The sequence below is a fragment of the Sitophilus oryzae genome, unplaced genomic scaffold (assembly GCF_002938485.1).
Source record: "Sitophilus oryzae breed Bouriz unplaced genomic scaffold, Soryzae_2.0 scaffold_738_pilon_pilon, whole genome shotgun sequence".
Taxonomy (NCBI): Eukaryota; Metazoa; Arthropoda; class Insecta; order Coleoptera; family Curculionidae; genus Sitophilus; species Sitophilus oryzae.
The window spans coordinates 1,460,427-1,477,104 of NW_022147349.1; the positions used below are offsets into that span (position 1 = coordinate 1,460,427).

At 32.9% G+C, this 16,678-nt stretch overlaps 1 protein-coding gene across 1 annotated transcript in view; it reads left to right on the top strand.

The window, feature by feature from the left end:
• Window positions 1-16,678, top strand: part of LOC115888464 (3-hydroxyisobutyrate dehydrogenase, mitochondrial) — a 22,263-nt gene continuing 5,585 nt past the window's right edge. The window contains exons 1-4 of the mRNA XM_030908213.1: window positions 1-153; window positions 497-628; window positions 3,883-4,052; window positions 11,717-11,951. Coding sequence (XP_030764073.1) covers window positions 102-153; window positions 497-628; window positions 3,883-4,052; window positions 11,717-11,951 — 589 coding nt within the window. The 5' untranslated portion in view covers window positions 1-101. The remainder of the gene's footprint in view (window positions 154-496; window positions 629-3,882; window positions 4,053-11,716; window positions 11,952-16,678) is intronic.

Here is a 16,678-nt window from a genome sequence, read left to right on the forward strand (position 1 = left end):
AATACAGCAATATTCATTTAGTCGTTATATGTTCATTTACACTACGTTACTAGATTAGTAAAACTTCACCAAATTTATTTAAGCCTACTCCTACAACCAACATGTTTCTAAACAGTTTTAGAGTTTTAGTTAAAATTGAGAAAAATGTCCACGGTAAGTTAGTTAAAACAAGATTAAGTTGATTAAATTGTGCGATATTTATTAATTTTTTATACAATGTGATAAAAAAAACAGCGTCAGCAATGGCTATGAAACGAAGATCGCTGTCATTTTATATATAAAATTATATGGGAAATGTCATCGATCGTCATTTCCAAGCCAACTAGACGCAGTTTTTTTCAAAATTTAACGCCTACTATTATTTTCAACGTTCTCTTTTTTTTCTTTTTTGTACATATAAATGTAATAAATTTTGAACATATAAATGTAATAAGCTCAAAAAAAACTATTAGCATATTCAATATAATTATAATTTATTCATAAAAAATATTTTTAGCTAGGCATAATAGTGATATTGCCTTTATCGGGCTGGGACAAATGGGCGCTAGGATGGTGAACAATTTAATAAAAAATGGAGAAAAACCTAAAGTCTACGACATCTTACCATCCAATACAAAAGCTATTCAAGGTAAAAAAATAAAATATAAAAAAAGTGATTAAATTTCTTATGATCTCTTTCTTCTTAATAAATCTAAATAGAAAAGAATAAATTACAATCATTTAAACTTAAGTCTTATAACATAAACATTATTCCAAAACAGATATACATTATACAGCCATAGTATAAGGAAACTGTACTATGATACAGCCAACTCACCCCCAAACTTAAAAATTAACGATAATAAAAGAATAACACTCAGATGCAAAAAAAACACAACGGATAATTTTTTCGTCAAGCTTAAACATTTTCTTTACTTTTAGCTGTATTTTAATGATTTTTTTAGCAAACTGTATATGAATCTATCAACTTTTCATATAATGATTTTTTTTATAAACTTGAGTACCTATTTGGCTGATTATACAGGGTTGAAGAGTTGTTGTTTACTGTAACTTTAAACACCCTGTGCAATAATTTCGTATGTAACTTTCCCTGGAACATTATTTTTCTATCAGAATCATGTCTCCTGAGCATTTTGTTTTTTGACTCATGTCAACACATGCGTTGGTTAATTTTAAAGAGCGAAATGAACTTGTCACCAACAATTTGCAATTTTTTCAACGATCATTTTACTTTATGATGTTATTTTTTAATATCACGAGGTGGCTTTGGTGACTATTGTCGTAATGTCATATCGACACAGCATTAAAACTCTATATTGAAATTTAAAAAACGTTAAAAAGTAACGATAAAGGCTTGGTTTTAATAAATATTAGTAACACTAACCGAAATAAGGTTAATAAAACAAAAACACAGTAATAAGTAAGTGTACAAACAAACATAAAAACTTGTAAAAAATACTCTAATACTCTGTATAGCTGCTATAACTGTCTGTAGACGTAGGTTCATACTGCCAATGAAGCTGCAAATATATTTAGTTGTTTTCCCATTCTTCTTCAACTACCAAACGAATATTCATAATTTCGGCCATCTTCAACAAGACCAATAACTTTTGCATAATTTTCGACTCTAAGAAAAATATTCAATTGTACACAGTAATAGTCAACAATGCCACCACGTCATTATGAAGAATAACATCAAAAAGTAACGATAATAATTAAAGAAATTGCAAACAACTACTATTCAGGAGACATGGTTCTGACCAAAAAATGATGTTTTAGGGAAATTTGCTCACGAAATTGTTCCACAGGGTGTTTTTAAAGATAGGGTAAAAAACAACTCTTCGATTAACCCTGTATAATAAGTAAAATACTAAAGGTTATAATAAACTGAGTCTACGAATTAAAGTGTATGTATTTTTTAAATACAGTTTGCTAAAAGAATCAAGGAAATAGGGCTAGAAACTTAAATTTGACGAAAAAATTTTCCGTTGCGTTTTTTTGCATCTGACTGTATTTATACCACACTTACTATACTTATTTAAGTGGAGACAAAGCATTATTTGATGACATTCACCGTATGACACAGCCTCTTCATTAGACAGCCAGTTAACTTACAGTCATTAATATGGAACTCTTCGTACCTACCTAAATATTCGCTTATCTTATGTAAAAAGTCGGATAGTGATATACAGGGTGTCCCAGGCTGAGCGTGCATTAGAAGTTTCTAGAAAACCACAATATCTAGATCGGGGATTTTTTGCACATCATTGTTTCACAACGACATCTATCGATTAAAAATATTTGCAATTCGACAGCACTTCCGGAAATACCGGAACTTGACAACAACTCTCTTATTTTAAATAGGTGCCCCCATTTTTATTACATACTTAAATTCTCTGTGAAATTCTATGAATATTGATGTTAAACACTCTATACCTAACATTAACCGTTTTTGAGAAAAAAAATATTTAAAATTTTTGGACGAAAAAAACTGCCTGTCTAAAAAGTTATAGCCTAAAAGTCAAATTTAGTAATTACCACAGCCACTGTGACATAAAGAGAAGACATGTGGCTATCTATTTCAAAAATTAAATTGTTCAAATGACATATAATAATGGCGGTAGCTGTCATGGAATTGAGCGATTAAAAAATTATAATAAATCATTTTCTTCAAATGGAAACCCACATTTTTTATTTCACTAGTAAAAAGGTTTTCCAATTCGTTATTTTTTGGGAATACATGTTCCTATACCTAAAATAAATCGTTTTTAAGTTATTTAATGATTTAATTTGAAAAAGTATATTTTTCTTGATTTTATCTAGCATTCTTTGACATTAAGTGTCAGTCAGACAATTTATCTCCATCTGTCAGAGAACGAATTATTTGAGTTTTCTATATTATATAAATACTGCCTGCCCTAAGACTTTAAAAAGTGTATTAAAAATATATCTCGTATTTTCGCTCTTAGTGATATAAGGGTGATATCTAATAGTTGATATTAATAATATACCGTATGATCGAAACATAACAGCGCAAAGTTGGCTTGGACAGGATGATCGATAATCGATAACATACTGCTTTTTAACAAAGTGTCACGATATGACATGGCCAGATCTATTGTTTTACATCACTTGACGTTTAAAGTCATAAGCTACCGGTTAAAATCAAGAAAAATATATCTACGTGTTAAAACTAAATCTTAAATAAGTTAAAAACAATTTATTTTAGGTATAGGAACATGTATAGTCAAAAAGTAACGAATTGAAAAGCATTTTCACTAGTGAAATAAAAAAGTGGGTTTCCATTTGAAAGAAATGATTTATGATAATTTTTTAATTGCTCAATTCCATGACAGTTGCGATCATTATTATATGATATTCGAACAATTTAATTTTTGAAATAGACAGCCACCATGTCATCTCTTTATGGCACAGTGGCAGGGGTATTCACTAAATTTGACACGTTTAGGCTATACATATATTTTTGACAGGGCAGTTTTTTTCGTTCAAAAAGAATTTAAGTATGTAATAAAAAATGGGGGCACCCATTTAAAATTAGAAAGTTGCTGTTAACTTCCGGAAGTGCCGCCATATTGAAAATATTTTTAATCGATAGATCTCGTTGTGAAACAATGATGTGCTAAAAATCTCCGATCTAGATATTGTAGTTCTCTAGAAACATCTAATGCACGCTCAGCCTGCAGGAAGTGCAGGTACTCACTAGCGAAGTCGACTGGCTGTCTAATGAATAGGCTGTGATATTACTTTACATATAAAAGACATTTGTTAAGTATAGTTGTATGGTGAAAGTCATCGATAGTCATTTCTAAGGTAACTTGACGCCGCTATTTTCGATCATACGGTATATATAATACTTTGTAGGTGCCATACCCTGTTCATCGGCTGACGAAGCTGTAGAAGGATCGAAAATTGTTATAACTATGTTACCAAATGGAAGCATTGTTAAAAGCACTATATTAGGAGAAAAGGGCATTCTCAAACGTTTGGCCAAAAACTCATTATTGTTAGACTGTTCAACAACAGGACCGCAAGTAATTATTTTTTTAACAAAATAAAAACAACTATAGATGATGTAATATTACTTTTTTCGAAATCTAGATTATTTTTTTGATTTGCCAACATTTTTATCCAAACTAGCTCTTTGAACTCTTTTTTGAAAAATAATAAAATAAGGCTCTTGTTATCTTAGAAGTAAATACAATTACATTGCGTACATAAAATTGATAAACAGATTATATACCAGTTACAAAACATACGTCGCATGTATCTAATATTTTGACATTATAAAACAATATATTTCGAAATTACCGCTGGTGTATTATAGTTACCAAGCACATATTTATTTTCAACTTAATAATTATTAATATTAGATTATTTCTTCATTTACTAAACTTATACAAGAAAATACACACTTCTCATGTTGCCACATCATTTGAAAAATAGTATAGCATGTTTGTTACTTTAAATAGACCACCCAGTATATTATTGCATTTCGGGAAACTACTCGCACTTTTATATCTCATAATTTTTTATTGCCGTGCGACGGTACATTCTGGGGCAAATGGACAAATTTCTGCATCAAAACATAATGGAGCCAATCAAATCGTCGCACACCTATATAGAAACATACAGGGTCCGGCAAAAGTGCGCTGGGCATCTATGGCTCCTTAAATAAAAATCTTGCGAATTTTGTGTAAGGGTAAACCTAAAGTATGTACCTACTAGGATCATCTAGGATGTATTTCAGGAAAATATTTTAACTTCTAAAGGATGACTCAAAAAGGTGTGAGTGGATCGGGATGACTTTTTTTAAATTGAACACACTGTATATTATTGCATTTTTGGCTTCCTTTCAGATCGCTTTACATAATCCTAAGATATGAATAAATACCGGGTGCGTTTCAAAAGTGGCTCACCCATATAACTGTTTTAATTTTTTCATATAAAAAAACGAGATTTGGTATGTGACATAAATTTGGATTGATTGACGTATTCAATTCTTTTTGATCACTTCCTGTTTCACCGGAAATTATTAACTTTTGATTTTTAAATGGCACCATCTTTATTTTTTTACTTTATTCTATAGAAAATAATACTCTGAATAGAATGACATATCATATGTCAACTTGCGGTTCGTAACGAAAATTTGACTCGAAATACCAAGTGTGTGGTATCAAATTATTCGTAAAAAAATGCTTTTTCCAAATATGGTAATGAGCCACCCTCGTTCCATTTGAAAAAATTGAGATATGATTAAAAATACGATTTGAGCACTTTCTAACTGGTCAGAACAAGACACTAAAAACATTAGACGGTCAAATATATTTTTCCAAGGCTCCTTGATTAAGAATTAGTGTTTTTAACAAAGCCATGGTACTCTAGATTGAATTTTAAAATACGATTTTTTATTAAGCGAAAATGTCAAAAGTTGACACAAAATATGTCATTCTATTCAGAATGTCATTTTCTATCGGATAAAGTACAAAAATACCGAGCGTGTCATTTAAAAATCAAAAGTTGTAGTCATTTCCGGTGAAACAGGAAGTGACCAAAAACAATTGAATACTTCAATCAATCCTAATTTATGTTATATACTAACATACCAAATCTCGTGTTTATATCTGTAAAAATAAAAAAGTTATAGGGGTAAGCCACTTTTGAGACGCACCCGGTATATTTCGACAGTTCCAGAGATATTAATAAATAAATAAAAAATATATCTCACACTTTCTTAAAAAAAAATATTAAAAATACAAGAACTGTCCGGAAATCAAAACTATATTAGGTATTTGCTTTAGATGGTTTGTACCTTTGGTTCGTACTTACTTTGCTATAAATATGGTAATCGTAAATCATATAGGATGCTCAAAATTCTACGCCAAACTTTCTAAAATATAAATTATCTTTTCTTCGTTTTTTAAATGGAACACCCTGTATATTATTTTTTCAGTAGATGGAGAATTAAAACATAAACATTTTTTGTATTTAAAGTATTTCAAAAATTTGAACGGTTTCGCAGATATTTGCAATTTTATATTTCGTATGGCATTTTCCCCAATAAATTTTTATCAAAGCCACCCAATAATTTTTCTCTCGTATTTTACCGTACCGGCCATATGAAATAATACTGCGTATATCTGCAAAACCATTAAAAAATTTTAAATGCTTTAAATGCAAAAAAATGTAATTCTTTAACTTTCCATCTAATAAAAAAAACAAACAAGATGTTCCATTTAAAAAATTAAAGAAACATTATTTTATATGTTAGAAAGTTTGGCGTAGAATTTTTAACACCCTGTATTATGTATGATTTAATATTACGATATTTATAGAAAAGTAAGTATAGATCAAAGTAAATACCTAATAAAGTTTTGGTTTCAGGACAAGTATAGATCAAAGTAAATACCGAATAAAGTTTTTATTTCAGGACAGATCTTGTATTTGAAGGGTCCAGCCAGGGCCCAGGGGACAAACATGATAAGCGCCATTTCACTGATTCTACAGGATAGCACTGGACGGCTGGTGGTTATCAGGTTCTTTCGTCAGTGCGTTTGAACTCAAATATTATTTATTATCAAGTTTTTCCCTTGGACCTTTCATTTGTAATAATTTTTTAAGAAAGGTTGAAAATGTATATTTTTTTATCTATCTATTAATATCTCTAAAATTATGGAAATATATTTCCTCATATATTAGGTTTATGAAAAATGATCTGAAAGGAAGCCAAAAATTGCGTATCAGGGTATCACACAGAAAAATATTTTCGTTATTGGTCAAATCTTTGTTATTTTAAATTCAACCCTATGTGTATTATTTAAAAAATCGAAACACGAATAGAATTCCTTTTCAACAAAATGGTTTTTTAAGTAGGTCTACTTAAATATTAATAATTCTACTATAATTTAATTTCAATAAGAATTTCGTTACCATGACCAGTTTTAGAAATTTAACAAGTAAAGTCTAATTCTAATTGATGCTTTGAATAAAATATGAATTTAAATGTTTGTCAAGGTAACGATTTTCCTTCAACGAAATAATTATAATAGAATTATTATTAAGTTTTAAATGATTTTACAGAAGAAACAGGAAGGAACACAATATATCGTTGAAAAGAAGTTTTATTCATGTTTCGATTTTTTAAATAATATACCGAACATTGAATTTAAATATAAAATAATAATAGAATTTTAGTTAAAAAATATAAAAAGAAAAGAAAATAAAGTCCCCCTACTCTGGGTACCAGCCCGCCAAGGAATAGAAGGCAATGAAAAAGCAAACTATCTGGCTAGAAGAGGCGCGAACACACCACTAACTGGACACGAACCTTTCTGCTACCCAAGTGGAAACTAACTTAAAGCGGAACTCAAACAAGAACCTGGAAGACTCCATCCGTAACCGGGACTGGGAATCATCCAACGATCTAAGACACTCGAAGAAATTTCTCAAAACTTCAAGAGAAAAATAAAAAAAATTTCCTTGAATTAAATAAGAACAATCTTCGGATTGTCACGGGATTTTTAACAGGACACTGTCTCCTCAATGAACACCTCAGTAGATTAAAGCTAAGAAACAACGGCGAATGAAGATTCTGTGGAGAAAATGGGAAACACCAGAACACCTCATAATTGAGTGCGCTGAGCTGGTAACCATTTGTGCCATAAACTTTGATATCACTGATATTAACCTTTCCGGGACCGTGCTACAAAAAGTTACGTTTCAGGCCGTGTGGGGTAACTATGATACCTACCCCACTAAAATATTTCGAAATCTATTAACATTTTGCCACTCAGGTAAATTATCAATAATTATTTGTAAAGTTTTATAATAAAACGTCAATAATAAAGCTAACAAACAATAAATAGTTTGTATTTGTTTAATATAAAAAAACATTTAATTTTAAAACTAAACTCTTATTAATTTTCTGCACATTATTTTGGCAGTCAGGGCAAAAACGTTTTACATTCTTGGCGGTGAATATTAAAAAGATTTTTTTGCATGCACCACATAATATTTTTGTTTTTCTGTTTATACAAAGTCACCAACACTAAAAAAACATAAATAGTGCATGTAGGATTTCAAATTACTGCAGGCCGTGCGAAGTAACGGAGGTACCCCAGGCAGTAAATTTCAGTTTTTCGCGGAAAATAAAAAAAATATTTGGATATTTTTGTTAAAAAAATGTTTTGTAATGTATTTTCTAGGATTACCTGAAAGGAAAAAAGTGAGAAATAAAAATTGTAAAAGTTATTAAAGAAAAAAACGCATCTGGGGTACCTAAAATAGCCCGCACGGTCCCGGAAAGGTTAAAGATGGAGAACTAACTTCTGTAAAACCGTCACAGATACTGGTTTTCATCAAAGAAAGGGGTACACACTATGGTCGCGGTGATTAACCCCCTCCTGTACATTCTACAAGGACGCATTCTGAATCGACTTCGACCGGTCCACTCGACTAGGAGCTTTATCAGTAGGTTTTGGTATATAATATCCTAATGTGTATGTATGGGAACGGTCGATCATTAGGTAAAATATAAGAGGTACCATATAGGGTTTTTAAATATACAGGGTGGTCCGAACTGTATTCCGGAAACTTCGGCAGCATATTCTACAGGTAAAAATAAGTAAAAAAGTTCGTATAAATGTATGTCCTAAAATGCTTGGTTTGGGAGATGCAGGGGGTAGAAATTTCATTTTTATTTAGATTTTTTCCAAATAATTTATGAAGTAACATCAATATTTGGATGAAAATTGGTGTCTGAAATTTGGATGAATATTGGATGAAAAAAAAGTGTGTGAGTTTTTTGACATGAGAAATTTGGATTTTGATGTCAATATGACTCCTATTTGTAGAGGGCGCCACCTACATGTGTTTTAACTGGTTTGAAGAGTAATAACTTTTCGTCCGTACCTGTATAAAACTACTCAGTAAAAATATATACATTTATGACGTATTTTACGTAGAAAAGGTCTCTTGGTAAAAATCGCTACGAGTAACGGTTCTCGAGATATTTGAAATTGAAATTATCAATACCTATCATCATTGACATAAATTAAACATGTTGACTAAATAGTTATTAAACTGAAATCATAAATTTGAAATGTTTTTTCATGAAAAAATTTATAATTAATTTAAAAAGATAAAAATTTCCCAAATTTATTATTTCGGTCAAATAACTGTCGACTCAACGTGTTTATATTTTGGCAATAATGACATGTATTAACTATTTCCATTCTAAATATCTTGAGAACGGTTGCTTATAGCGATTTTTATCAAGAGACATTTTTTACGTAAAAAACGTCGCAAATATATATTTTTTTACTCAGTAGTTTTATACAGGTACGGACGAAAAGTTATTACTCTTGAAAGCTGTTAAAACACACGCAGGTGGCGCCCCCTAGGAGTGATATTGACATCAAAATCAAATTTCTCATGTCAAAAAACTCCCAAATACCAATTTTCATCCAAATATTGACGTTACCTCAGAAATTATTTGGAAAAAATCGAAATAAAAATGAAACTTTTTAAAATATACATTTATACGAACTTTTTTACTTATTTTTTTCTGCAGAATATGCTGCCGAAGTTTACGGAATACAGTTCAGACCACCCTGTATATTAGCGGGGAATAAATTTAAGTATACAGGGTCGGTCATAAAGTCTTGGCACATCAAAGTTTCATTTTTTTAAATGGACATGGAATCCCTTGTATATCATTGCATATTTTGGTTCTTCCTTCAATTCTAAGCAAAAATCGAGATACACACAATGTACCTCAAACCAACCGTTTCCGAGTTATTGACTTTTAAAAATATCACTTAAAAACCGGCAACTTAAAAACCCCATAACTTTTATATTTAACTTTTTGCGGTACCACTTATATTTTACCTAATAATCGAGCGTTCCCATACATATCAGCGACCCTGCATAGAATTAAATGTAACCCCGCGCACTGAATCGACTCGTTGCGCGTCGTCAACGTCGACCGTCCGATTCAGTGCGCGGTGTTACATTTTTTAATTCTATGTATACCAAAACCTACCGATAGCTCTTATTCAAGTGGACCGGTCAACCCGACTAAGAGCTACCGGCAGGTTTTAGTATACATAGAAATAAATGTAACCCTGTGCACTAACGCAAACCGGTCGACGGCAATCGAATTGAAATCTATGTAAATCAAAACCTGCTGATAGCTCTTAGTCGAGTCGACTGGTCCGGATCGATTCAGTGCGCGTCCTTCATCGTTTATAACGATAACAGGTGGATAGCGGATTTCGGAGTGCCCAACAAATTTCTTAGTGTGTGTAAAAGCCTCCATAACAACAACAAGTCGAGAGTGTCACATCATGGATCACTGAGCGATCCCTTCCTGACAAATACAGGAGTTAGGCAGGGATGTGTCCTAGCTCCTCTCCTATTCAACATATTCATGGCAGCGCTTTCTATTATAGTGGACAGCAAACTGCAGGAAAGAGGAATGGGTGTTAGATACAGGTATGACGGCGGTCTGTTCAACATAAAAGGACTCAGGGCAAAAACACGTATAAAATTCATCACAGAACTCCAATACGCTGATGACTGCGCTCTAGTTGCAAATACGTTACAGCAATTACAGGAAATGCTGAACACATATACCTGGGCATACGAGACTTTGGGCCTTATACTGAATATCGATAAAACAAAAATCATGTGCACTCCCCCAGAAAATCATAACAGCGCTATAAAAATCGGAGAAGAACTATTGGAATATGTATCGGAATTTAACTACCTCGGCAGTTTGATTTCGGAAAAGGCAAATATCGACTCTGAAATTCAGCACAGAATCAGCAGCGCCTCAAGAGCATTCTGGAAATTAAAAGACAGAGTTTTCTACAATCATGACTTGAGCACAAAAACGAAACTTGCAGTGTATCGAGCAGTAATAATCCCCACCATGTTATATGGAAGCGAAACCTGGGTGCCGTACCGCCGGCACACGGGTGTATTAAACAATTTGCAACAGAGACACCTTAGACAACTTTTAACAATCAAATGGTACCACCATGTCTCAAACGTATCAGTCCTTAAAAAAGCAAGCTGCGAGAGCGCTGAAGTCATGATTACTAAATCTCGCTTAAGATGGGGTGGCCACGTATGCTGGATGCAAGAAAACCGCCTACCGAAATCTCTTCTTTAAGGTGAACTTGTAGAGGGTAAGAGGAAACCGGGTGGACAACTCAAAAGATACAAGGATGTTGTTCATGAAAACTTAAAGGGGATAAATATGCAGCATCAGTGGGAGGAAGCAGCGCACAATAGAAAGCAATGGAGGAGAATTGTAAATTCAGTTAATAAGGACAACCAAAAAGTATAGAGGCAACAAAGTAATGAGATTTTTAAATGTCCGGAGTGCGGAAGAGAGATAACATCACGTATCGGGCTTCTCAGTCACAGAAAAGCTCATGACAGGAAACGCCCTGCGTAACCATCTGCGTAACCATCTTTTGATGCGTGTCAAATACTCGTCAGCGAGTAATGGCAGTAGTAGTAGTAGCATATTTGACGAAAGATTTAAAAAAAAACTAAACTGGGAAAATATTTTATTGTTTCAATCCTTGGATATTCGAAATAAAACTTGTTAGTAAATTGTTGTACGCCATTAGTAATACCTCATTATTTGACCAGTAGGTGTGTGGTTCTATAATTATTTTTCATTTAGGTTGCCCAAGAATTATTCCAAAGTGCGCAAGAGTCTAACGTTCGCTTTTTAGATGCACCAGTATCTGGTGGTGTGGTTGGCGCCCAAGCAGGAACTTTATGTTTTATGCTTGGAGGCAACTTAAAGGACTACCAAGAAGTGGAACCGCTATTGCTTCATATGGGAAAAAAAGTTATATACTGTGGAAAATCGGGAGCTGGACAAATAACTAAATTATGCAACAATTTAATATTAGGTAAGTTTTTAACCCATTAGAGATTAGAACTCGTGAAATATGCGAATTTCTCGAATGCTCCTCTCTCCGATGCGTAGTAAAGTCTGGCCAACGAGTCAGTGATGATTTTAACAAACGACATCCAAATAATGACAGAAAATACAATTTTACACATGTAAATTAAAATGACAGAAATAACTGCCACTATCAGGAATCCTCCACACATTTTTATCTATAGATATACAGGGTGGTCCGAATGTATTACGGAAACTTTGGCAGCATATCGTCCTATTGCTGCCAAAAGTCACTAACTAACATTTTTCCGAACAACCAAATTCAATCACTAACTATGTTTTGAAGCGGAGAATCGATTGTAAAAGTCATTAACTACGATTTCTGGCTATTTATGTTTTATTTTAATACCGAATAGTTACTAACTATAACATCTTTATGCAATGCAATTCATTTTTAGACGCATTTTTCTCGGAAGTAATAAAAAGTAAGTTAGTGACTTTTGGCAGCAATGGGACGATATATTCTGCTGATAAAAATAAGTAAAAAAGTTCGTAACACATAAGTCAAATTTACGTATCGGTATATGGACTAATTATTTTTGACAAGTAGTAAATAAAATGAAAATACAATTAAAAATATGTAGGTAATTAGTTACTTCAAAGTGAATTTCATAATTAATTGGTTTATTATTACACGTACCTAACGTATACAGGGTGATTCACGGCCATGGTACGTTAGACGTTTATGGAGAACCGATGATAGGATTTTTTTGAAAATTTGTATTTTTACATGAAGATACCTGTTTCATCTTATATAAAACATTATCAGCGTTACAATGTTGCCGAATCATTTGAAAAGTGGTAGCATATTTGTTATTTTAAATAGAATACCCAGTATATTATAATAATTATTATATTATAATTAAGATGTTTGCATAAAGGCACCTGCTCCATCTGTCTAAATTAAATCTGTCTTTGTTAAGCTAATCTGTCTTTGTTCAGATAGCACTGTCAAGAGGCCTGTTATATTATAATCCGCACTTATATCTCATTATTTACCAAAAGTTTAACAGACATTTTTTTATCATCGTTTTTTCATGAAAAAATTTATAATTAATTTAAAAAGATAAAAATTTCCCAAATTTATTATTGTATATTAATAACTGTCTACTCAAAATATGTAAAAAAACAAAATAAATTATGCGGCCGTATTCATAGTCGAGCTCCAGCCGCCCGCCGAAAAGAAGAGCTCGCCGAAGATTTCTCCGGAGAGCGCTTCGATATCGGGAGAGAAAAAAAGCTCTTTCATAGTCGGCCGCCAGCGCACCGCTGGCTGGCGAAAATGACGGCGCGTCGCCAACAAAATTTCACTTCGGGTGGAGGGTTTTAACAACAGGGAACATGTTTTCTTCCTTTTTCTACACAAAATCGGTTATACGAACTTTAACATTCTCTAAATATTTAAATATTAATAATTTAAATATTTTATTGATATTGGGTAATTTAAATATTTTATTGATGTGTCCATTATTTTGTTATAATTCGTTTTAAAGTAATGAATAATATCTTCGTAATCCTTCACTTATAGTAAAAAGATTTACAATTTTTTATATACATATTTTTTTGGCTAGGTATATTTTTGGGTCATAATAAAAAGGACATTAAGTTAATAATTTACATAACGGGGAATTCCATAGGTCTGTTCGGTTATTTGAAAGTTTTATGGATTCGTTTTTATTACGTTTATAAATTTTTATAGACCTAAACTTTAACCTATTGCTGCTGTGTTAAGGATTTTAAAATTATTTTAAGGGAAAATATGACCAGAGTAGAAGTAATTTATATTTTTTAATTGGCTCTATTTTTGTTTTGTGCAGATGACTGATGTTTTGTGAATTTGGTATATTTTTTCCAGTTTGTATAAATTACAAAGAGAATTAATGTAATAAACGTAAATACAATAGGAAAAATAAAAAAATATAAACATAACAAAAACAAAACGATAAAACATTTAAATGGTCAAATAGACGGACGGAATTCATATGCCCCAAATGTAATGAATAATGGCCTCAAAAATACAAATGTCATCTTTCTCGTTAATCGTCACAATATTATAAATATCCATAATTAATTCAGTTTGCTTGGTGCTTCTTTCAACTAGAGAAATAAACCAGACTAAACTGGCGGGCCGCCCAGAGATGGTAAGGACATGCTCCAGTTGCCGGCCGAAAATCACCGGATAGGGTTTAAACTGCGCAAGTGTTATTCGCCTGGAGATCGACTATGAAACGGAAAAAAATGCTTATCCAACCGCTCGCCAGCGAGAGAGCGGTTACTCTATATGACGGATGTGCGCACGCGTTACTCGGAGAGCGCTCGACTCTGAAATAAGAACGAAGAATTTCGGGAAAGCTCCCGCCAGCGGGCGACTGGCGATCGACCATGAATACGGCCGTAACCGTTTTTTAAATAACAAATATTGTTATATTTGAGGGGCGTTTCCACCCTCTTGGAATTTAAGATTCGAGAAACCCCTCCTTATCGAACCTCAACCCCACAGTCAATCCGTTTACCAAAAATCAGCTTTAAACGTCAGGCAGTTTAAGCAGAATCGTGATTACTCAATGGTCACATTTTATGAAACACCCTGTATATATTTTTAAAAAATCTTAAAATATGTAAAACAACGAAATAAAATATACGTGTTTAAGAGTTTTTCCGAAAAACTCACCGGTTTTTAAATAAAAAATATTCTGATATTTGAGGGTGATTTCACCCCTTAGAATTCGAGTTTCGAAAAATCCCTTCTTATCGAACCTCTACACCCTAAAGTCAATCCGTTTCCCAAAAATCAGCTTTTTACGTCAAGGGCTTTAAGCAGGATCGTGATTAATCAATGACCAGATTTTTCAAAACACCCTGTATACATTTTTAAAAAATCTTAAAACATTATTCCGAAAATTTTTCAGAATAAATAAATACCTAAATATTGAAACTTAATAACGTACTGAAACATACAGCGCCATAATATCTCGACATCCGCCCTTATGCTCGTAACAGGTTGAAAAGCAATGTATCTAAAACAACGGATGCGTTATTCTCCAACCTGTTTCGAACTTCCATCGACAATCGACCGATGCAGCAGCGTTCCTTTCCCACTCCGATTATCTCGACCGCCACCCTGTTATGTTCGTAACAGGTTGAAAAACAACGTATCTAAAATGACTGCTTCTCCAACCCGTTGCGAGCCTCCATCGACAATCGACCGATGCAGCAGCCTTCCTTTCCCACTCCTGTTATCTCGACCGCCAGGCGTTATGCCCGCAACTGTTTCAAAAAACCTGCTCCTTTTATATCCTATTATTTTTAAGCTGTTGTAAGCCCAATACGACCGTCGACGGGATCGACCGAAGCAGCTACGTTCGCCGTAGCGCATTCCCCACTCCGTTGTCCGTTGTCTCGCCGCCTGTATCGATGGTTGACGAAATAACATGTTTTCCATCCATACTAGTTGTTTTTTGGAATTGCTTCGAGCAGCATAGAATTTCGGAGCGGTGCAGAGCGCCGACTTCGTTTTTCGTTTCACGAGCGACCGATCTCTACGTGTCGTTATTTTATATCTGTTATTTTTTAGAAGTAGTAACGGTTGCGTTATGTTATTTCTAAATAATTGTTATAAAATAACCGATAGTTAAATAACAACCCATCACTATTGTAGATAGATGGAGCAAGTATCTTTATGTAACAATGCAAATTTTCAAAAAAATCCATATAAACCCGGTTCTCCATTCACAAACGTCTAACGTACCATCGTCGTGAATCACCCTATATTGTATAGTTACTTATCAACTTCATTACTTACCAAACCTAAACAATTTTAAAGCCTTTTTTTTGAATTCGCAATAAATGTCACTATACTTAATTTACCTATAATATCCTAGATTTACTAATTTTAAACAAACTAACTGTAAAATAAGTAATTAAATAACAAAATAAACTACAAAGATAACAGAAAAGTCCAACAAATCCGCAAGAATTCAAAAGTCAATTAAAATGCCAAACAAAACTGTCAAAAATGGGGGTTTATGATGTCAATTCCGTCTCTAAAGCGGCCCATACATTATCAAACAAACTGCGCAACAAAGCGATGCGCAACGTTGCGTTGCACAACTAATTCAGCGGTCCATACACTATCAAACAAGTTGCGCAACAAAGCGATGCGCAACGTTCCGTTGCACAACTGCATCACCCATGCACTTAGTAAAATTTTGATAATGTATGGGCCGCTTAATGAATGAATACATCGATAGCATCCTTCCTTAATCTTTTTATTCAAAGTGTTACATATTCGGGCATCGAGAGAGGTTAAGTTTGAATCTGCTGGGGCTTGATTTTATAAGTTTTACGTGTCAACAAATGTATTTTTTAATGCCAGCCTTGTTTTAAATATTTTAATAACTTACTTAATCTAAAAAAACTATACTTAAATATTTGTAGTTAGGAAAATAAAAATAAATTTAATAGATTGAAATAATTTTATGAAATATTTCAAGCTATTAAATTTTTCATTTATAATTTTGCAGTATTTACACCACAGCCTATTCATAGGGCAGCTAGTCGAATTCGCTAGTTTTAGAGTAATCGTGCTTTACCTTCCGCGCCTGTTTATCGTACACATGCAGGCAGAGCACCAGTCTCGATAGTTTTCATAAACGGAGCTACATTCTCAGAATT